Source organism: Cygnus olor, chromosome 2 (assembly GCF_009769625.2).
Source record: "Cygnus olor isolate bCygOlo1 chromosome 2, bCygOlo1.pri.v2, whole genome shotgun sequence".
Taxonomy (NCBI): Eukaryota; Metazoa; Chordata; class Aves; order Anseriformes; family Anatidae; genus Cygnus; species Cygnus olor.
Window position 1 is genome coordinate 32,031,044 of NC_049170.1, and position 24,606 is coordinate 32,055,649.

Consider the following 24,606-nt stretch of genomic DNA (forward strand, 5'->3'; position numbering starts at 1 on the left):
CCTGTTAATACTTTATTAGTGTAATTTTTTTTTTATTATTATTTTTTTTTTTTTTAGCTTTGGACAGAACATAAATGCAAACTCCAAAAAAAAAAATAATTCAGAGTCCTCAGCCTTCCAGTAGAAGTGACCCTGGCAGTCTGTTTCATGTTCATTCTTTATCACGGAAACGACAGGATGGGGAAGGGAGGGAAAAAGCATTAATAGAACAATTAGGCACACAGCTGACACTTACTGTACAATGATATGCACAAGTAATTTATAACAGCTATATTCATGAGATGTGCTCTTCAGATTTTTCCCTTGTAATGTATGAGCTATGCTCATATGAGCAATGATCATTAAGAACAAGGGAATTAACAGAGGAGTAACAAATAAGACTTTTAAAACAAGTCCTTAAATAAACTAACGCAACAACAGAATGCAAAATTGTTTAGCTGAGAAGACATTTTTAACCTAGACTTCAAAACATTAAAAATTCATTTATTTTACAGTTATTCAAATACACATGCATTTAATGAAAATATTGCACAAAATTAAAATTTAGATTGTGGAATTCATATATTTTTATTTTGGTACACATTCTGGTAGCACTTAAAATTTACTGTTTAGTTCTAGCAAACACCAGCAGCACAAGCTTGAGGATGAACCAAATGAAAAACTGAATTGCTCATTTTCTCTTAAAAATAATTAAGGCTAAAACAAGTGCATTTGTTGACAATGGCACAATTTTCAGCAGCCAGTCACAGCACCCAAAGGCCAGAATATACATCCAGAAACTTAAGTGCTGTATATTAACATTCAGTTTTGGAGACTTTATAGGATAACAGGCTGCATGGGTTGACAGGGCAGATATTCTAAATCGTCAACAGGAAAACCACTTAAATAAAGATACATACAAACTTTTAAACAAAAAGTATTCATTTCTGATCATTCTTGCCAGCTAACAGGCACCACTGAATTAGGAAGCCAAGTTCTGTAATTAAATACAGAAGACAGAACTTTAGTACATATATACATATGCACACACATGTATATAAATGTGTGTATAAGTATATATATGTAATAAATTCATTAAGTAAAATGACTAACAAACACATTGTATTATGTTCAGTTCACATTCCTAGAGATATTATTTTTTTTTTTGTACAGAAATGTACCAGACAATTAAGAAAATCCCAAATTTGCACACATTCGCTCTTGATTTTTTTTCTCATGGTACCTGCAGATAGAAAAGAGGCTCCACAGATTTGACAAAACAGTATTTAAACTTCCCATTTTCATACTGCATAACTAATTCAGTGATTTAAAAGATATAAATTAGGTTTGGTAGTATCAATGATATATTTACTATATCACCAAGAACAATTGCTGAATGATCTTTATCAGTCAGATATCAGGTATAACAGAGTATACCCTGACATCAGAGGAAGATGCAGACATGTAAACAATAGTAGCTGGCTATATTGATTACTTCACACAGGAACTCAAGAATTTTGTTAAACTCAACAGCACTTAATCCACGCTTCTACAAAACCTGCAGAGAGGAAGGGGGAAGGATTCATACATATTTGCCAACTTGTCTTCCTAGAAATTATAAAAGAAAGGGATTTAATTTACAGTATTTAGTTCTGCAATAAAGAAAAAAACAAGTGCACTTGAGCCCATGCATACTGTATGAGAATGTTAACAGTACAATATGATCACCATTAAGTAGTATGATAAAAGGCTACATTGTGTGAATAGAGTCCGTAAGAAAAAAATATCTATATAGAGGCTTCAGTCAATTTAACTAGGTCCTTTAAGAGCTTTCTATCTTCTCTTAGAACACTTTCATAAAAAGTCTGTGTTCCCCCCTTGCATAAAAAGATCATTTGTTCCCATTTCGACACAATTGCTATAAGGATCCTTGATCAATAGCTGTATCTTACCCTGTATTTAGTGTTCAGAAAAAATATGGACTCTGCAGGATCTTTCTATTCACCTGGATAGTGGTGCTCATAAACAGCAGGGGACTATGAAAAAGAAAACACAAACTGAGATATGCTGTGGCCAAACAGGATTACTCATGTTACTTTATTTTTAGTTGGACAGAAATTATTCGATGAAACTAAACAGATGGATGTGGGGCCTTGATGTCAAATTTTTATTAAAATTTTACACTATGCAAAAAAATAAAAAAAATATTTAAAAAAATATTGTAGTTTTATCTCCTTTTTATTTTCATATATACACTAAGATGCATTCAGGAATTTCCAAATGTTTGCATATGACTAATGAAATCTTTTATCTGTAAGGAACCAACTAATTCTAACATTTTTCCATGAGGCTTGCACACCCAAAGGTAGGGAATCCTTCAATTGGGTAGGACAGTCTTTTACACCCAAAGTGTTTCAGATTTTAAGAGGGGAGTTGTGTGAGAACTGTTTCTTCGTGCCATTTCCTCATCTTCTAACATGATATGTCTATCCTCTTTGAAACATGTACCCCCTTCCTTCTACAACTATCAACTTGACATATGTTCAAATACACCAATTGAACATAAATATGATGCCCCTTCTCCACTGAAGTTACATGCAAAATGTATGCCAGGTGCTGTAAGAGCAGAGTATGGCCCTTAGAGCTACAGAATAATCAGAATAAAGGGTTTATTTCTACTGCACCTCTGCCTTTACTAAACACCCCGATAGATGTTAGTTTATTTTTCAAAACATAAAAGGTAAACTTTATGTGGCATAAAAACCACATTACCCCAACTTTTCTTTAATAAATATACTTTTATGATGGGGGCGTAACTGTATCTCCCCTCCCCTATGAACCTGCTGTTCCAGAGACTGCTTTTCATGATAGCTCAGCCTTTACAGGAATGTTAAATAAGCCCTACAGAGTCTCAACAGCCGTAAGGTAGAACAATTCCACCTGATTCTCACACATTGCACTATCTCCCAGTGCCAAAACATTCTTTTCCTCCACTGTATCGCCATAGCTGTTGTGCTTCACTCAAACAGTCTGGCACTTTTCATTGCTGGCAAACATCAACTCAGGAACGGAAGGAATCAGCATTCTTATATAATGGGCCAGTATTCTTCTCAATGTTGCATGAAGACGCACCAAATCATTTAAGACACACAAACCCTTCTGGTAGTGGTTGAATTACAAGTGAAGATGAGAAGATCCACAGGTCTTACAGATGCATTAATAATCTAATATGTGACACTAAAAGACTGGTGCAGAAGTAACAGCATGTGAGTTTGAAGCCCCAGAGAATCTGCCCAAGTAATTAGTCCTGGACAAACATACACCAGCTTAATAGGTTTGAAGTGTCACCTTTTCTGCAAGGAAGGCGCTTGAGTAGTGTGTAGTCTCTGTTTGTACCTCTGCATCTGCTTTGACCGTGAATGCAGTTTGTTGAAGAGCTCATGGAACTTGTTTTGTGGAAATAAGGTTTCTAGGAATCTCTCCAGAAAGACATACACCATTCTCTTATTCAGTTGAGTGTGCTGGAACATTTCAAAGACCCGAAGAATGCCTTTTCGAGTTGTCTCAGCGCCTATGATGTGCTTCAGCTCATCTACAAAAATAAAAATTACACATGTTTAAATTAAATTCTTCCTGATAACAACAAATTTAAACTGAATATTAAGTCTTTTTGAGTAATTTGTATAAATTTTTCAAAAATTATGTCACTTGAAATCTGAAATAACAGTACCTCTGTTATATATAACATGATTAAGCTAACAGTTCTCTTACAGCAGAGAGGATCTCTGAAAATTACTTCTCCTTCACACTGTATATGTGGAAAATATACAAAAAATAAGTATGCTTTTTTATGGTGAAATCATGCTGCTTTGGAATATATATTTTTAATGTACTAAGCTTAAATCCTCTAGTGAAACTAGAGGGTTGGTTCTAAGAACTATAGTTGCAAAGGTACCACACGTGAAGATTTTCAGTGCATTAATAATTAAAACCTCTTTCATTTGGACACAGTTAATAAGTCAATGTTTCAGTAAATCAACAAGAACACTAACATTAACTCCAGCACCACTAGATGGTAAGGATTATTTAGCTTCAAACACAAACCCACTTACCTGGCATTACCTCCAGTAATTTGGTCTTCCCTGCCACTCTTGTTCTCATTCTAATAGCTTTGTCTCTCCGTGGAACAGTCTCTGCTAAAATGCCATTGGGCCAAAAAGCATCTCTGTAACAAAAGCAAATCTGTCAAGATACATTAACATTTTAATCAAGTGAAAGGCTCTTTTTAATCCCTTCCAAGCTATCTCATAAAATAAATACAAGAAAGTAATTATAGAGAACCTAACACACTTTAAATATCAGAGAAGGGAAAAGAAAGGTGAAAAAGGAATAATCCAAAGCAGGAAGTATGATGCACTCAATCTATTTGTGGTTAACTTCACGCTACTTTAGCACAGGAACATTCAAATACCACATACCTTGTTGCATAAAATATATCTAAAATTTGCTTTTACCAATCAGTCTCCATTGCTACTGACAGACTGTAGCCTTAGGTCTATTAATTATTTCAACAGATCTCTGACAGAAGTTAACCTATGAACACGCTAAATCTGAGATGAGGTCATTTCATTATACTATAATGCCCCATGCAAAACACATACCTCTGTCTGAAAAGCTATTTTTTCCTCAGTGAATGACGCATTCTTTTTGAGTAAGACACACGTGTTTTTACTCAACTTTATTAAAGAATAACAGAGTATCTCTAAAGTATGACCCTTTGGCTAATAGGTTATCCTACTGTACATCTTTCACCCCACCCCGCACCCCAAGAAAAAGGCAAGGGGGGGGGGGGGCTATTGCTCAACAAATTTTGCAGAAGCCATTAAGACTTCTAGAAAGAAAGTGATGTAACATGCAGATTGTTGTATGAGGGTCTTTGACAAATTCAAACTCAGACTTCAGTTCAATTGTTCCATCTTGTATGGAACATGTATTAGCATAGAGCTAGGGTTTTTAGTATTAACAACTGCTTGCCTTTTAAGACTGGGCATGCACATGCCTTCATCAAGGAAAACAAGACACTTCATTCAGTCACATCCTGAATTCAGAGATATAACAATACCACAGCTCTTCAGGGCCAGTTAACAAAGAACTTTAAGGAAAAGGAAAAAACTGTAAAACATTTTTCTCCACGTGACAAATACTTTCACTCACTTAAAACAATTAAGAAGAAGGACTTACTAAAACCGTATTTCTGTACAGTAATAATTTCCTCACACAAAATGAATGGAAGTGATACGCAGATATTAGATATCAATTGACAAGCACTTTATATTTAACATGTGTCATAAAAGATGTACCTGAAGCGTTTTACAGCATCTGCTACTTGTTCAGGAGATGTCATCCAGTCAACATGATCAACTATTTTCCTAAAATCAAAGCAACAAAGTCTTATTTTGTTGTTACAACACAGAGAAAAAAAAAGCATAGCATTTTGAAAAGCACTCTGGTGCAAACAAAGTGTAACTTCAGCTTTTCTCCAACTCCGTACATAGGTTCTATAAAGCTGCACATCAGGAAGGCAAACACCAATTCTCAGGATAAAAATCTAAGCTCACTGATCATTCTTTGAATGCTGCTAAAATTAAAGTCTTTTTCCATTTGAGCAAATGCATGATGACTAAGCAGGTTGGAAAACTGACATTACATCTCCCTTCGGTGTTATATAAATGTTCTGCTTGCAGAGTTCTCCTCTTCATGGAGTGTTCTTCAAATTCTGCTTCTGTAAGCAAAGAACTGACTTAAAATTTCAAATTATCCTACTTATGTATGAAGTTACTTTGTAATCTTGAACACAAATTGACTGATCATAAAGTTTGACCTTCTTTCTTCGACACATACACACAGCTCAATATTCAGATTTGGCATGTTTACAGAAATGCTATAAACATCTGTGCATCATCGAAATCCCAGGACTGACTTCCTAAAAAAAATTTGAATTTAATTTTCAAAAAAAAAAAGTAAAAACAGAACTTTGCAGCAGAACGTCATTCAATTTTAAGGATCTGCTAAAACAAGGCCCGACTACTGAACCAGAAGAAGCTGTAAGCATCTGGAATAGTCCCAAATGCAGAAGGAAAATAGTTCTGCACATATCTTTGCATTAAGAAAGCTGCCATCTGTGTACAAACTCAGCTAGTTTGTTATATCACAATCTGAAGGCAGAAAAATTGTTCACAGAGCTGTTCAATAGACTAGCTTGATTTTGGAAGCACAGGTCTCAACATAATTATCATCTTCCCACTAGGAAGTATTTGAAAGCAAGCCGGTGCTATATTATTACAAGGCATCACCACTACTGGTACCATGAGAACTATTTATCTGAAATAGTGATAATGAAAACACTACAAATATACTCATGAATGGTACAAAGTACTCTTTTGGGAATTTCCTCATTGTAATAGAAAGCGCACTTCTCACTGACAGAAATCAAGTTTTGATTCACGGTCCCATACCAAATCGACAACTTAATGTCAATTAAATTGCTTCTAGAAGACTTCGTTCTTTATTTTTACTTACTTTTCAAAAATAAATGATTAGAAAGGAAAACTTGGAAGCAGTAGAATTCTAAGTTTGTAGATTAACAATAAACATTAATTATTTAGCACTACTAATTTGCTTTGCACATGAATGAAAGGGGTATGTCTGAATTACAGAGATGTAATTGTGGGATCCCACAGTAGCGTTTTACCTTTCTCTCCTCCATCTTTTAAAGTAAGAGGAAAAAGGTAACATACCAACTAAGTACAAGTACAGTTCACCCAACTTGATAGTGCTAGTGCATCATTTGTAGCACCAAAGAGATGAAACCAGAAATAGGGCAGAAAGTAATGAAGAGTATTAACAGCAAAAAGTATAATGTTAAAACACAGGTGAAAAAATTTATACCATTAGTATTAAGTTCCATTCACAAAAGCCATGAACTCTTGTGGATATGTGAAAACTTTTGTGGAAGTTCTGTGGCATGTAAGAGTGACCAGAACTGGTCTTTCAGCAACATTGTGTGTATCACCTTTTTACAGCACGTTTGCACTTCCTTTCCCAATCCTCTTTAAAGGGGAAGGCAAGAAGATATAAAACACAGTAGCTGAGCAATACCAAAAAGGATTTCTAGACACATTCTACATAGCTTCACTTACACAATAGCTCTCTACAAGAAAAACAGTACCTGTTAATTGTGTCACCATATGTTGCTCTAATAAGCTGTTGAAGCAGATTTTTTATATTTCTTCTTAACCACTGATTTCTTTCCTTTAAATCAAAGACTTCATCCATCAGGAGGAGCATTACTCTAAGCGGGATATTGTCATCCACCTGACCGAGTAAAAATAGGATCAATTAGTAAACTTATTTCAGCTCAAGAAAGGTACAGTTTTTAGTAGCTATTTCACAGGACAAAAAAAAAAAATATTGAAATCCTAATATAGGGGATTCAGTAACTAAGTGAAATTGTTTTTAAAGATGGATAGTGTACATTTGCAGTGACAGTCAACATGTACATTATTTTTAAAATATTAAAGTTTGAGGAAGTTTACTAAATTTTAGTATTAATTTTTCCTCTGTTATTATTTTGTATCCTACAGTAGCTGCTAACAACATAAGCTGCTAACAACAAAGCCTGCTTATATGCCAAACTACAGCAATCTAAACTTCATGTTAATAGCACATCTTAAACTATTACATAAAAACATAGCATTTGGAGTCACTGTATTGCACAGTACTGCACAAAAGACCACAGTTGTTTATCTCAAATACAATGAATGTGATTTTTTGACTCAGTCATTACCTAAACTTTATATTCATTATAAAAACTTTATAGAATAGCAAATTAAAAATTAAAATTATCTTATATCCTCAGAAAAACATAAAGACTCAATACCTTTTCTGTGGTTTTGGATTAGGATTTTTACATTCCACATATAACCTTCATGGTTTGGTGTTCTATTTTAAATCTGAAATGCTCTAACTGGAAGACTGGTTTCAACAAGCGGTGCAACTTCACCTGCATTTTACTCATGTTTGCACTACATTGTTAATGCTACCACAGAAGAAGCAGCAAGATCTCATTGCTACCGGAGAATTTTTATTTTACTTGTTGGGTACACAGGTACATCTCACTTCAGAGTGAGTTTCTAAGGCTAGAACTGTGGTTAAGAGTACAAAGAACATTTTTATATACAAATGGAACGCAGTTGATTCATCATTCAGCTGAAGGTGCCGTGGATCCATGCCTCACTTTCACAGTATTCTTTCCCCTAGCTTAAGAAATAAGAAACGTAAAATTCTATTCAAATTGACATATTTTTGTCTGATTTAGTGACTGTAGTTTGTGTAGAATTCACAGCAGTTCAGAACTGAAGCTTCTATTCGCTTTACAGAAGATCAGTGAAATATTTGTGGAGAAGCTGCTCATATATTTGAACTATATTAATTTTTCCCATGCAAAAATAGCAGCTTCAGGAGTGTTAGAAGATACACATTTGTAATTACAAATTTACAGATAAATAGTCTGATTTAATGAAAAACAATGAGGTAAAAAGAAAACCCAGAAGAACAAATCTAAGTTATTTGAGTAAAAATACATCTACCAAGCCATCATAGCAGTTATGCACAGGAAGACAAACTGGAATGCTTTGATGTGACTAAAAAACATGAAACGTGAAAGGCAGAACAGGTGCAGACTTATGACCATAGCAAATTGCATATAATCACTGGTAATCTTATGGCCTTTCTGTCCTACTTAAAGATGAAGGTTTCATTTTTTTTCCCTCTGCAATTGTTTTCACATATATGATCAATGTTTCAATCAAAACAATAGCAAAATACCATAGTTATGATAACATCAAGAGCTTAAACTTCACCATCAAGTTCCCTAATATTATTACCTCATACATTCAAGGTATCCACATACTGAAAGTTTATTATTCAGGAATATATGAAGTTGTTTTTTTTTTTTTCCTTCTTCCCTCTCTTCAAAACATACCAAACACTACTTCTGATCCATTAAATGAATGCTCCCTAAAAGGTCACCTCAGAAACCAGACTCTATAAAAAGACAACTGAAATAATGTAATACAATATAACAGTCTGGTATCGTACTACCACTGAACAGAAAGAAATAGGAAGACGACGAAAAAAAAAGCAAATATATAAAAAAAAATACAAAACACCAAAGCAGTGTCATATGAATTTTAAGTTACTGCACTGTCATGCAAGCTATTTTAGTACTAAAAAATGTTAATTTTAAAAGGGAGCATATAAGTTTCTTTTTTAAAAAATAAGTAGTTTTTAAGTGGTTTATTTGTCAGAAGATAAATACATTGCTTAACGAAGTAACTAAATCTTTAATTTGGTTTTAGAAGATTCATCTTTGAAGGGACAAGCGTCAGACTCACATTGTCATCAATTGGTGCTGCAACACGGCAATGGTCAGGGTCTGAATAGGTTTTCTGGATCAAAGGAGGCACCTGCAATGAAATCAAAAATGTAATGTTTATGAAGGAACATACTGTATGAAAACAAACCTGATTTATTGCTATTCTAACCAAAATGATTATGAAAATGAAAACCAAACTGGCCAAAAGTCAATTATATAGTGAAGCGGATAAACATAAAGCAGACCTTTTGTCTTCCAACAAATCAAGTCTTGCAGGTATTCTCCAGTAGCTGCTGAAGTTATCAATACCATTCAGACAGTCCACATATTTTCCCAAGTGCCTAGCGCTTCAACTGAAAAACATCTATAAATCCATATCGGACTGATGTTTCTTTAGATAATTGCTCTTTATCACAAGAATTCCCAGTGAGTATAACTGCAGACGTACACACCAGGGAAGCTATCAGCAATGAGAAAGTCCAGAGGTAGTCATTCTCTCACAAGCAACATTTAAAAAAACAAACAACAACCACCAAAAAAAACAACAAAACCATACATCACAGATTTGTTCTTCCCTTTCATAGTTTAAGGGTTAACTCATCTTGGTTACAGTTCTACATCTACTATAAATGTTTTGTTACTATAAAACGGAATGATCCCTGACCACAGGACCTTACAGCAAAACAAGTAATAGGGTGAGGGAAAAGAGGGTAAGATTACTACTTTATGGGACTTCTGGATAGCATGCCTTGCTACTACTCCACACCTTTAAGGTGTTGTATTTTAGGAATACAACAGATAAGAAAAGATAACAGCTGTAGATGACAGGACAGGCAGAAAGAAAATTTGATTAAAACCAGAATTCAGCAAGGAATAAGCAGAAAAGAAGCTCTCTCCTTATTCTAAGTTTCAGTACATATGTTCTTTTGCTATTGAAAGAGGCAAATGCCACAACCCAGTTTTATGAGAATGGAGGAGTATTCAATTTTTACCAACCATATTCTTCTCAAGTGGCTGCCCTGAATTAAAGGGTCCCTGCATAAAATCCATCTTCAAATATGTTACATAATACCAAAGAGAACTCTACATTTGTGTTATAATGACTGCTGAACCTTATTAGAAGTACATAGGTATAAAACAGATTGCTTTCCTGTCTATTGATGTAACTTTTCATTATAGCACACAACGTGAGTTTAAATGACTTGATAGCTAGTCTCCTATTAATTCACTGGTACGCATTAACTACCAAATATTTTCTTACCTTGAAAAATGATTGCTTTATGTCTTGTCCCAATCTCTCTGACATTTTACCCATGTTGTCTGACATTTTAGTCATTCCCTCTGCCAGGCTGTCAGGGAGAGACTTGACTGCATTTGATACATTTCTCATAGAGTTACGCAGTGGGTTTACAAATGTGTCCATCTGAAGGGGAAGACGTTTAACCAGAATTGTATAATCTGTGAGGACACTAGTAAATTAATACACTATGAGAAGTATCACATTGTTCTAGAGAACAATAATATAAGGAACAACTCCAGTTGCTTAAGTTCATTACAAAATGCAGCAAAATGCAGAGACTGGCCAACAGTTCTCCGAATATTTCTGGTAGCTTAACAAAAAGGATGCACAGCTCAGAGCTCTGAATATGATCAATGGCTCTGAATGTTTACAACAATTAAACACACAGCAGCTGCTTCTGAAGGGAAATGCATTTCATCTTTTTGGCTGAAGAGTGGACAGCATGGTAACAACAGCAAATACAGAGCAAAGATTTGAAAAAGGATATTAGAAGGAATGAGACTAACAAAAAAAAATCACAGATGTCACTGACAAAGTAATTTGCAACAAAAACATGTTTTATAAACTCTTAGTGCAATATGTGGTGCCCAATTCAAAATTTTGATTTTATTGTCATACAAATAAATGTACCTGCTATAGAAATGGTACATTTTCGGTTCTGTGTACCCTGAAATACTTTGTTATTCACAAATATTAAAACAACTCACTTGAAATCTTTTTTGAAAGTGCTATAAAGTTGTTTAATATCGGTTAAATATCTCCATTTAATGCAGTCATCACACTAATAAATGCTCTACTAAAGTTTCCCTAATAGTGCAAAACATTCTTACCTTCCGTGCAAAATCTCCCTTCCCTTTGCTGTAGGCTTTATTCTCCAGGAAGTCATACACATAATGGGCTAGAGCTGGAGAAGCTTTCATCATTTCAGGATTTAACAGGAGCTGAGTAAAATAATTGTTGAAGGGCACTTTTTAATTAATTATGAAAAAGGTCATGCAGTTTAGTAAATGTTTACCATGCCCAAAAACACCGTATCTTGCAATGTATTTTTTCATCCATTCTCTAAATTTTATTCCAACGCTACTCTAAAGATGGAAACAATCTGCTGCCTGGTAATTTCTATAATTTTAACTTATATGTTAATTATTACATCTCACAGAAAAATACGCTTTCATTATTTATTAACACGTCCATCAAGTCAGTCAACGAGAAGTCTCTGTGAAGTCAAAGCTAGGCCTTATCTGAATGGAGAAGTTGTCTGGTTCTGCTACAGAGCAGAGTAGGTGCTGTGCCAATCCTTACACAATGGCACAAGAGAAATTAACCACAAAAATGAGTGCAATGAAAGAAAGTTAAGTGGTGTAGTGTAAAAAAAAAAAAAAAAAAACACAACACAATGGTAACCTCACCAGCTCAAGGGGAATGAGGGCAGAAACAGCTGAGAATAAACCAAAAGAGCACAGAGATGGCCAACTGACTAGGTAATAATAAGTTTAAACTTCTTATGGTATACTATTGAGTATCTCCATTATTTATTTGGATGAATTCTGTTAGAAAATTATCTGAATTTTAGCTAGCATTATCTCAAAGCTGAAGTCCTGAACCCTTCTGTAGTAATATCAGGAAGTACTGATGATGTTTCTATGAAATTTCTGTTTATTCAAAATTAAATTTGGCATTTAGTTTCAGTTGGGACACTTAAAACAGCATTTTGTTTAGTGCTTTAAAAAAAAACAAACACACCACCAACAAAAAATGCTAGCAAATTATCTACCTTAGGAAAAAAAAAAAGCCAACCAAAAGACGTAACAGCTTACCTGCAAATATGCATTTAAATCTTTCTTCCTCTTTTCCAAGAATTCTCTGTCCATATTGTTAAATGTCTTTTTGCCAGGAAGTTTCAGTATATTTGCCAGATTTTCAAACTAGAAAAAAAAAAAAGATTTTCGTTCTGTGTTCAAAGGAGGTTCTAATCACCGTGTAACCTCAGAAATTAAAATTATAGTGGTCATTATTTCTACCATACAATACCTGGGAAATAATTTCTGCATCGAAGACTAGAACTCAGGCTCCCTGGAGATGCCAAAATGAAGGTAGGCTGTCAAGAATAAGTACATGCAAACTCTCGGGACAGTCAAGGGCAAAATTTAATTTCCAAACATACCAAGTGATATTGAGTTTCAAAATACAGACATATGCTAGTATAGTCTACAAGTTATTCATATGTCATCACACCCACTCAAAAACATTGGATTCAAGATTTATCATTATTATTTGGGTGGAAGTTGGTAAGGTTATGACTATACATCAAGATAACTTGTACACCTTCCTAAAAGATCTCCGGTGAGTCTTCATTGGAGCTTTTCAATACTTAAAGGTGGCTTATAAAAAAGATGAAGAGCAACTTTTTGCTCAGGCAGATAACGATAGGACAAGGGGGAATGGTTTTAAACTAAAAGAGGGGAGATTTAGATTAGATGTTAGGAGGAAATTCTTCACTTAGAGGGTGGTGAAGCACTGGAACAGGTTGCCCAGAGAAACTGCAGATGCCCCATCTCTGGAGGTGTTCAAGGCCAGGTTGGACAAGGACCTGGGCAATCTGATCTAGTGGGTGGTGTCCCTGCCCATGGCAGGGGGGTTGGAACTAGGTGATCTTTAAGGTCCCTTCTAACTCAAGTCGTTTTATGATTCTGTGAATTCGTTACTTTAAAAAAATAAAAAAAAGCCCATACAGATACTATAAACAGAGACAACTTCAATTTCATTTTGGATTGAGTGCCTATTTCCCACCCCACCCCACCCCCCCCAAAAAAAAACCCTGTCCCTTCTATTAATTTTATATAAAAGATTCTAACATTTACCCACAAGATCTCAATAAAAGTATCTCAGACATGCACACAAGAAAGTTCACCACACTAGTGACATTCTTGTGTCTGCAAACTCAGTAAGAATTTCAATTTTACTTTCAAAACAGCACAATATTGGTTGGGAGTTTCGGAGATGCTACAATGAAGCACAAAAATAAGGTCAGGTAATCCATACCTGTTTCACCAGACCAGGGATTATTATTAATTTTAATTCAGTTTTGAAAAAAAAAAAAAGAGAAATAAAAAATCTTAGGTTTTACTTTGTACTTCAGTGAATTACAAGCATCTTGCACATTTTTTTTCTTTCATTTAAGGACAAGTTAAGAACATGAGTGTACAAGTATATCAAATAAAAGAATGTTTAGCAGTACACTGAAATGCCAACATCTGTCCCTTCTGAAACCCACCAATCCTTAACATTTTGCTTAAAACCTAAATACGTATTTTCCAAACTGAGTTTTTATTTCTTAATCTCTGTGACAAATATAACAGATGAACTATGCCACTGTTCCAGACCAATAGCACTTCCATACAAACATTTCACAGTAAATCTGAGCAAAGGGAAGAAAGAAAACAAGTTTATTTAGTACCATATCCTTTTATTAAAGCAATCTAATGCCTCAGCATCGGGAACTAAACAGGTGCACCTGTAAACTGCTTGGTACAAATAATTTATTATATTAATGATTTAAAAGTATACCTTAATGCAAAATAATATAGTGCTGGAACTCTGCATCTTAACTCACTTTGAGAAAGCCAATACTTATGCCATACCATCACACAGAAAAAACACCTTTCAAAGAAACCTTAAAGGATTTCTGTGAGACAAATTACCTGCTCAGTGATCCTCATGTGAAAGTCATGGAAGTCACTGTAACGCCGATACGTCTTCCATGTCTCTTCACTGTTTTGATTTCGCCGATGGACTGTGATAGCATACAGTGCGTATGTCTTGCCATGGTCATTACACACGCCTGCCACAGCATATGGGTCATAGTCAGCATAGACTAGTAGTTTAAAAACAAAAACAAAAAAAGGAACAAACAGAAAGAAGGAAGACGAGAGGACACAAACGTGAAGTAAAGAAATGTCTGGAATGACAGACTTGAGAGACTACAATGGACATGCAAGCAGAAGAGTAAGCCATCCCTTTATTCAAAACACTGCGTAAGTGATACCCTCCAGAAACTTAAGTTTAATTTAGAGATATTAAGCAGCCTTAAAGATTGGAACTTGTCTATCACATGCAAAACATGAAGTGGGGGAAAAAAAAAAAAAAAAAGAACAGGAAAGGTTTCAACATTAAAGAATAGAGAACAAGTCTTTTAAAAATAATTTTACTCTAAAGAATTCAAGATACAGTTGAAAGACAACCATGAAACCAAAAGAAATTCCAGTCTGCAAAGTACTCTCTAATTATATTTTTAAAAGTTTGCAAATACAAAAAAAAAAGTACTAACACTGTAAGCATTCAGTTCTGTTATTAACATCAGCAGTTATTGGCTACAAGATAGAAAATAACCTCCCCACACTATTTCTCAGTCAACAGGAACTATATACACACAAACATACACAAATGCATGCCTTCTGCATGTGTGTACATATATGTACTCTGTATGTGTACACATGCACACACAATTTGATTTCTCCATAAAATAAATCGAAGGATAAGACACTTATCTGAAATAGAAACAAACATCTTTTTTTTTCTCATTGAGTATTTAAATTCTCTCCCACATTCCTCCCATCCCCATACAGAATGTTTCAAAAACTTCCGTTTAAACTACAGACTAACCTAAAACCAACACTGCATACACTGCACACATTTAAATTAATGTGCCGTAACTCTAATTATTGAGCCAACAGCCAGTAGCTCGTTGAAAATACTTCTTGATTAAGTTCTGTGAATTTCTTAATGCACTTGTGCTCTATAAAACACACTTTTCTGCGAAATCATCAACTCTAATCTCTTGACCTCTCTGAAGAGCAAGGCTGATGCCTAAGCAGACAGCGAGCATCCCTAGGATAGGGGCAGCTGCTAACAATGCAAGAATTACATGTTAATAAAATGCACACTAGGAACATAGCATCATCAGCCTTTTCTTTGGTATCTACCCTCTAGAAGAATGATGAGTGCTGAAACCCAAGAGAAAAGAGACAAGAAGCCACGACCCCACAAGCACTGAGCAAACCTTATCCTCTAAACTTACACTGACCACTCTGCCATGCAGCCGCCATACAGGGACACGGCAAGGCCAGGAGTGGTAGAAAAAGAAAGAAGCTGCTCTGATTGCCCTTTACATTGTTTCTTCTAAACCAGCACTTATTTTACAACACAAAGCAAATCAGTTCCTCAAAAATTAAGGAGATCTCATGTACTATCAACAAGCACAGTGAAAGGTAATGAACAGCATATGAATGCTGCCTGTAACATCCAGAAGGCAAGGACTTGTATTTCTTGCTCAAATACAAAGTGAAGAGAAAGGAGACATCCACTTTAATCCTATCTTACAGTATGAATCTGTACAAATCCCTCAGTTCAACTGGAGTATTATGGATTGACAGTCAGGCTGATAGTTATCAATATGTGCTGCTAGCAGATAATAAATTTAAAACAATTTCTGTGGGTTTAGGTCCTCTTTTTTTTTCCCCTTAAAGGGATCAAAACAATGAAACTTCTAAGTTTAATTCCGAAAACAAGTAATAATTGTAATTTTAATTAAAAAAGCAAAATTGTGATTCTTAACTTTTAAAATAATTTTTCCCCTTCTCTGAGGGCTGACTACACTACGTTGATTGCACCACGTTCTCACACTGGGTTTGGGTAATAGAGTTTAATTAAAATGTCAACGAGTTGAATTCACAGGTTATGTCCACTATATAAATGCAGAGTTTTAAGAGTCTATTGCATAATAAACTCCACAAAACAATTATTTGAAGACCCACTGACAAATTAATTTCCTAGTGGAATCTTGTCGAACTGGAATATTTGTAAATAATACCCAATGTTTATTATTTGCTCTCATGTAATATATTTTTTAACTTAATTCTAAACAAAAGTGTGTTAAAAACAACCAAAAGTGCCACCACTGTAAAAACTGAAGTCACTACCTTAAATTAAGCTAAGTCACTCACAAATCATAGAGAATTATGGGGTGACATAGCAAGAGAAGTAAACAGTCAAGAATTCAAATCATGTGACTAGAAAAAGAGTTCACTTTTAGAATTTGTTCTTTAAATAACTGTCAAAATAAATACAACTCAGTATTAAATTTAACATTTATTCACAGACAGGAAAAATAATAGCGCTATAAACAGTACGAATTAAATCACATTTTAAGTATGGATATACCATCTATGAGCTACCGCACTAATTCTGTATGGAGTTCCATTACAAGGACTTAATGGGAAATATGAATTCAAATGTTTTATGATGTTAAAAAAAAAGTTTCAGATTTCAAGGGCCTGTAATACTAAAAAAGTCAAAATAAATGTTGAAAAAAAGCAGCCATTGTAATGGATTAACTTACCAGTATCTGAGATGTATGCATGGAGTTGAACTGTCTCATCAGAAGGGACATTTGAAAGGTCATCTAAGGACTGCGTGGTGGGGGAAGAGAGGGAAGAAGGAAGAAATGGGCAGGAGAGAATAAGATCATGGACACATCTCATTTGAGAGAGGTTTTTTTGATTACTTTAATTAATTTTCAAACTTTCAGTTCAACATACACTAATAGCTTAATGCACTGTAATAATAAAACTAAGTTATTACCTGGTTACCAAATCCTTTTTTTTTTTCCCCTACAGCCACTAGGGCCCTTCATTTCCCTCCCTACACAGTTTCACATAGTTTGAGGACCACTCTGATATATTTACTACTTTCATTTGATATCTCAGTTTTAATAGAAGTACAGACACAAACAGTCTTTCACTGAACATTTAACAAAAAAATGCAAAAAGAACAGCTACCAGGATACAAATATTGTATAACAGATCTTTTGGTTATATCTTTATACTGTTCTGTTTCTTTCAACTGACTTCAAATTACACAAAAGCTACAGTGCAGTAAAAGTCCAAAAATTTCTCCACTCTACATAAAAAACAGCAAACAGTTTCCTCAGAAATATTTTCCCATGTGACAAATAAACAGGCACACCCTTAGGTTAACATCTGTCTCCCTGTTCAGCAATTATTTCAGATTATTTGTGTGCCCACAAGGCCAAGAAGGCCAACGTCATCCTGGCCTGCATCAGAAATAGTATGGCCAGAAGGACCAGGGAAGTGCTGTCCCTCTGTACTCAGCACTGGTGAGACTACACATTGAATATTGCGTTCAGTTTTAGGCCTCTCACTACAAGAAGGATATTGAGTTGCTCAAGCGTGTGCAGAGAAGAGCAACAAACCTTGTGAAGGGACTAGAAAACAAGACTTATGAAGAGCAGCTGAGGGCACTGGAGTTGTTTAGTCTTGAGAAAAGGAGGCTGAGGCCTCATCACTCTCTACAACTGCCTGAAAGGAGATTGCAATGAGGACAATGTCTGTCTTTTCTCAGAAGAAAAATGAAAGGACACAAGGAAACTGTCTCAACTTGCAATAAAGGTGGTTTCAATTGGATATTAGGAGGAATTTCTTCACAGAGAGTGTGGCCAAGTACTGGAAATGGGCAGCCCAGGGAAGTGGTGGAGTACCCATCCCTGGAGACATTTAAGAGACGTGTGGACATTGCACTAAGGGACATGGTTTAGTGATGAGACTCAGTAGGTCAGGTTGACAGTTGGACGTGATGACTCAAAGGTTTTTCCAACCTAGATAATTCTATGATTCTATAAGACAGAGGAGTTATTACAGAAGATAAGTAAGAGTCAACTGCCCTAATACTTTGCTTGCTATGAAATATTGATGTTAAATTATTTTTTTTTGTTTTGTTTTTAAAGCATCATTGATTATTGTTTTCCTGCCTCCCTACGTTACCAACCTGACTTTTTTTCCTGAAAACTGCAAGGGTTCAAGCTAATGGATATTAATGACCTCCAGAAGTTCAACCCAGACATTTCTGCTGCCATTCAGGGTCTTGGGTATAATACCTGTGTAACTGCTTCTATTTGTTCAATGCACAAAGAATAAGTAAAATTCACATTATGGATCCACTTAGATGAAATCTGCAAGAGCAAATATTCTACAATTGTTTTATACCACAATGCGCCCTACTAGTCTAGTTTAGTAGATGAATGTGTCAAATTAAACGCAGAAATTAAGATGATACTTTTAAACTTTTTCCACAAAACAACCTCTTTCAAATGCATTCCTAAATGAAGGTCCAGGAGATAAATTTTAAAATGGAAACTTTAGCAAACACTCAACTTCTGTGGCAAAGCATTATACAGAAATAATTACTGCAAATAATTGAAATGGTTGAGACTTTTTTTGAGATAAAGCAATGGAACGTTTGCATTTAGTGTGCCCCAGTATCTTTGACATGACGTACATTCACAGGAACAATTTAATTAAAATGCACATATATTAAATGCACACAAGTTAATTAAAATGCAAAAATATCACACCACAACCTAACCTTTCTTAATGCACTGTCATTAGGTGAAAGTACAGAAATTCCCTGACCTTTAAAGTAACCTTTCCAAGGTCTATTTTTCTTCATGTAACTAACTAACACAAGGGAGTTATACTATTTGTACAGAAATTTACTTTTGATGTGGAATTCAGCCAGGAAAAACTAATCTATCAGTATTCAAACACCTGTAAAAGCACTGAAAACCCCAAACAGCCCTGAAGAATAAGGACTACAGAAAGGAAAAGTTCTTCTGCATAAACAGGGCTTTGTTAGGCATTTCTGCTAGAATGTTTTTCACTCTTTATAAAAATAATAAATGTTGTATTAGGCAACTATACTGTTCAGAACAACAACAACAAAAATCAAGACTTGGAAGCATCGTATGCAAATACCTACTTATATTGCAACAGTACTTGATAGAGGCTTTAAGACTTTCTAGTTTAGTTTGGAAAAGCCAAGAAATTAAGCAGGACATAAACGCTTGCCAGATGAGCTATAACAAAGAGAAATCCCTACCCATAATATAGCATTCTGATATGTCAGGCTAGTTTTAGAAAAAATACTTGAGATGTTTGAAAGATCTTTTCAAGAGAATAGTCCATTGAAAGAATCTCTTGTGAAATGTTATCAGCATTGTATGCAAATTTATAAAAATTTAAAAAACATAAGTTTTACTTGTGCATCAACAGGATTTTGTGTAAGTTCCATCTGCTGAATCTTCTCTTTATATTTCAAAAACGTAAACAAGATAAAAACAATAGAAAATATCCCAGCTTAAAAAAAAACAAGCAACAAAAAACCCTACATGGAAACATGTTTAGGTTGACAGTAAATGTATTCAAAACTGTATTACAAAATTAATTATATTCCTCTGCATGCTAAGCATGATCTAGCTAACGCACAGGAACTCTTAAGGAGCTACATAATCCTCCAAGAACGAATTAGAAGGGCCTATGAATTACATAAGGCAGGAAATTGCATGCAGACTGCAAGCCTTTCTAAAGCTATAAGACTTTGAAAAAATACTCTCACATGCACCATCGAGCCTTGCTTATCTTGTGGCTCAGTTAAGAAGAAACAAGTAAGAGGGAGGGAAGGAAATGCTTAAAAAATTGTTTAAAAAATTAATACCAAAATGCGAACTTGAAAATGGTCAGAATAGGAAACAAAGATTCGTATTTTGAATGGCTAAAATCCAGATACTTGGATGTTTCCAAATCAAGTCCTAATTCAAAAAAATATAAATGCAATGAAATGCCTTGTTTTACAGTCTATTGGAATTTAATCCTTTGAGATTTCAGTATCAAAGGATTTGTTTTCACCTATTGTTACCCAACTCTGAAATTTATGTCTATTTAAAAAAAAGAATAAGTATAAGGAAGTATGTTTTTCTTAAGTTTACTATAGTCTACTAATACATTCTTTCTGTGAGAAACTATGTAAGCAATTCATTAAATTCAGGGAAAAGTACAAAAAGGACAGTTTTATCTTATAGGTTAATTGATCCCTTATGTGTCTTTCAATTTGATTCAAGAGCAAGGCAGACTTTTTCAGAAGATAAATTGCAACGAAGTAAACCCCCTAACAGTAACATAATTTAAACTATTTTATAACACTTTCTCTACTGTTGGGAAGAGGAAAAAAAAAAATACGTACCAGATTTATGCTGCCAGTAGGAGACCCGTTAAAGGATTCTAGAAGCAGCGAGGAAGGGGAGAAAAAAAGAAAAAACAGGTTAGAAAATTTTCTCCAATACAGGGCCCATATAGAAGAAATAAAAATGTGAAGCCAAAACCTTATGGAAAATTAGACAAGTGATACTGCACAACAGTTGTACCTGACATATAAATACTTTCAGTTCCCCAAAATGACATCTAAATGAAGATGTATGGAAGTTTATACAACTATAGATATGAAATAAACACTCCAGAGAACATTTCTTTTTTACTTTAAGCTTGTATCACCACATGAAATTGCTTCACTAAGGAGTCAGTGTGATAGTTGAACATTTTCCATCAGACTGATGTTTCAGTTAATGAAAAGAACTATTTTAGTTACTGACTTCTTTGGGACCACACTACACTCAAATACCCTCCACCTCCACTAAAAACAAGTCTGGAGTGACAAAATGGTTCCTAGCTTTGTCAGAAATCAGATTTTAAAAATAGTTATAATTCATGCTGGATATTAAAATGTTCTTTTATTAAACTGATTTTTAAAATAGAAAAAAAAACTGTAGTCCGATTCAATATGCACTGTAACCTGGTAGCTCTTTGACCCAGAAGTGTTCATAAGAAAAAGCACAAAGACTTGAGAGTGCTCAAGGAAACAGAATAAAAAAGGTCAAGAGTTAAGCTAACTGTAGCAACAAGTTATACAAAACCAATTTAATTAACATAAGACCGCTAAATAATTTGCTCAAAAAGGATGCATTCTTGTCCACTATGGCTAACAAAACCAGACAGCATACTAATTCAAAAGACACAGCAACTTTTGAGAAAATGTGGTAGACTGAGGAGAAAAACTCTTCTTCTCCCCTTCCAGGATAACATGGATAGGAAGGACAAGCCATGTTGACATTCTCAAAGTGAAATAAAGCTAGTATTTCTATCGTTCTCACCCTACCAGGACAAAAAATAGCTAAAGATAGTGGTTTGTGTTGTCAGTGGTGCTCTTAAGAATACTAGCAAGCAACCAAATGCTGGTAAATGATGCTAGCAGTAAATTCCAAAATACCACCAGGCAGCCTGTATGTTTTTTTTTTTTTTTTTTTTTTTAAATTCCTTTCATCATGAAGTTTGCCTAATCTTAAAAAAAATAAAAATAAAAAAATCAAAATGCCCATGCTCTCTGATGGACAGATGCAGATGCTTTCATCCCTACTCACTCTAAGAGTGAATTAGTTTTTTATTCAATTATTCAATTTACACAGCTTCTTGTTTCTAGTGGCAGGACTGCATCCAATATATTAACTACTTCATTAAATTACGCATTCAAAGGTATTAATTTGTGAATAACCTGTATCTGATCCAAGATAGATTTTGTCAGAGTTCTCTGGGATTTGTTAAAGAACTTAGAAGACCAAAAAAAAAACCCAACACTACAGGAAGAAATTAAACATTATGGAACAAAACTAACACATGAAAATTAATAGTTATATTCACGAAAGCTGGTTAAAATAACTACAGAGAATAAAACCACTAAACAAAAAAAAAGGCAAAATAACAAGTAGATAAGAATAATTTGGGAACGAATAAAGCAGGCTGTAGAAGTGTTATTAGATATTTTGTATATTAATGTAGGTTTTGCAGAGACACTGGAGGGAGTTCCATCAACAGGACTGTTACAAAACTTAAAGAATATGGTGTAGTAAATACACATTATACTGGAAGTAACTTAAGTGAGAAGAACAAAGCTGATCTTTACAGTTCTAATTTAGATTCTTCAGGTGTTAACAAAATGTATCGCTAGAGGGTAGTAAAGATCACAATCCTCCTTCCATCTCCCAAATTTTTCTTAAGAATAACTAAGTTATATAAAACTGTGCTTTAAAGAGGAAAAAAATATTTTATTTATAAAGGGTTCTGTGTTAAAATTACTCTTGATCCACGATTTTACTTTAAAGTAGTAAAAAAGAAGGAAAGCTCTTATAATAAAAAATTCAGAGGAGTTGATAAAAAACATGCAGAAAAATGTATAAAATGAAACTTCCAAAAGTGAAGGCTCCTTAGTAGCATGTAAGACCAAGGGGGGGGGGGGCAACCACACATCTTGAAGTTTCAAGCTCAATTCTTCACAACAACAAAAAGACTTCACAGACTTTCAGTTTTCCAGAAAGCTTTAAAAATCCACATCTCCTACGTACTTCTTATTTCTATTTCCAGGTGAAGAATATAGTTACGTATTAAAACAACCCAGCAAAAGCTGAAGTACCTCAGTATTTTGGAAAAAAAAAATTGCAAGTGAAAGAGTTGCACACTTATTTTAGTGACACAATTGTGACTAAGACTTGGAAAAAAAATTGACACAAAGCTAATAAAGTTACTACAGAAAAACTTGTTTAACTTCCAGAACAATTTACATAAAAACACAAACAAAAAAGCACTAATTTAAAATCCTATACAAACCTTTCGACTTATCAAAAACAGTGTGAACAATGTTCTTCATTTCATTTTAAAGGAGAAAAAAGAATATGCCCAGAAAATCTCCCTTACAGGTAGAGAGCTCACCTCCTTCACCATCATCTGATCCTCTGAAACTAGGATCCTTCAGCATATCCAGCTCAGCTAACATGCGCACATACAATACGTTCTGTTTGAATGAAGGATAGAATCTTTCATCCCGCAGCATCAATTCATAAACCTTATTGAAATAAAAATAACATTAGAAATATATATATGTACTTTATTTTTTTTTAAATTAGACAAGCTTTCATCAATAATACAGAAAAGGAAGGAAGACACCACATATTACTTTCCTGAAGATTTCCAGTTCAGCCAATACTGTATAATCCTACATCACAAAGATTTAATCACATCATCTCAAAAATTTATCTGTGTAGCTTGAACAGTAACATACTGCTTTCCTGCTATATTGACATATTCTTTTTTTCAGTGTCATCATATCCAATCCCCCAACTACCTACCCAACCAGCTACAAAAACAACCTTTATCATGAAGGTAACTAGCAATTTAAGTACCTATGAATTTTAAAAGGAGAAATAGATAGGACATGATATCTTAATCCCCTACAAAATTGTCTTAAGTGACTATGTTCTTCACTCATTGTTTTTTAAGCAGTACTTTGCAGCAATCAATATATATACACATATACAGACATATTTACGTGTAGTAGGAACAAATTTGTACAAGTACAATCACCCGGTAAGAATGCAAAAAAAAATCATGCAGGTTTGAGGATGTCACTTTTGTAATACATGAAAATTTTATGTTCTCTTCAGCAGATATCACATGCAAGGCCCTTATAATAATCTACTTTGAGCAATGCAGTTTTTACAACATGTTTTCATTATTATTAAATGAAGTACAATAAAGTGATTCTAAGTTCTACAGCTCATTTCATTAATTTTTAACAGAAATGAGTACATGAAGTTAATGACCTAAAAATCATAAAAACCTCTTAGACTGGATATGTAATTTACTGAAAGAACATCAATCATTCACTTTTTAATACCTATATATATTAGACTTGAGTGATAACTCAGTGTATGAAGGTATTGATAAGATTTTATCTTCAATACTTGCTGCTTTTGAGTGCTACACTGTGTAGCCTGGCAGAAACAGAGCAGTCAAATTTCTTAAAAGAAATAAAACCAAATACAGTAATATGTTTATACCTCCTTTGAAAAAAAAAAAAAAGCTTTTTCAAAGCAGACCAAAATTGTACCACTTAGCTGTTATTCTGCATAGGCACATTTTCTTAGATTGGTACATAA

General features: G+C 34.3%; 1 protein-coding gene across 6 annotated transcripts in view; it reads right to left on the reverse strand.

Annotated features, from left to right (window-relative positions):
* Nucleotide 1: 1 nt before the first annotated feature.
* The window catches only part of SNX13 (sorting nexin 13), a 68,784-nt gene continuing 44,179 nt past the window's right edge, over nucleotides 2–24,606 (reverse strand). For 3 of the 6 annotated variants that reach the window (XM_040547893.1, XM_040547895.1, XM_040547892.1), the window contains exons 15-26: nucleotides 23,381–23,513; nucleotides 20,808–20,845; nucleotides 17,113–17,182; nucleotides 14,417–14,556; nucleotides 12,533–12,640; nucleotides 11,546–11,656; nucleotides 10,677–10,838; nucleotides 9,435–9,506; nucleotides 7,208–7,353; nucleotides 5,340–5,408; nucleotides 4,092–4,204; nucleotides 2–3,571 (exon numbers count right to left, since the gene is read on the reverse strand). In XM_040547893.1, the coding sequence (XP_040403827.1) occupies nucleotides 3,324–3,571; nucleotides 4,092–4,204; nucleotides 5,340–5,408; nucleotides 7,208–7,353; nucleotides 9,435–9,506; nucleotides 10,677–10,838; nucleotides 11,546–11,656; nucleotides 12,533–12,640; nucleotides 14,417–14,556; nucleotides 17,113–17,182; nucleotides 20,808–20,845; nucleotides 23,381–23,513 (1,410 nt within the window). In that variant the 3' untranslated portion in view covers nucleotides 2–3,323. The remainder of the gene's footprint in view (nucleotides 3,572–4,091; nucleotides 4,205–5,339; nucleotides 5,409–7,207; nucleotides 7,354–9,434; nucleotides 9,507–10,676; nucleotides 10,839–11,545; nucleotides 11,657–12,532; nucleotides 12,641–14,416; nucleotides 14,557–17,112; nucleotides 17,183–20,807; nucleotides 20,846–23,380; nucleotides 23,514–24,606) is intronic. The other 3 variants (XM_040547897.1, XM_040547898.1, XM_040547896.1) reach the window with 1 other exon arrangement.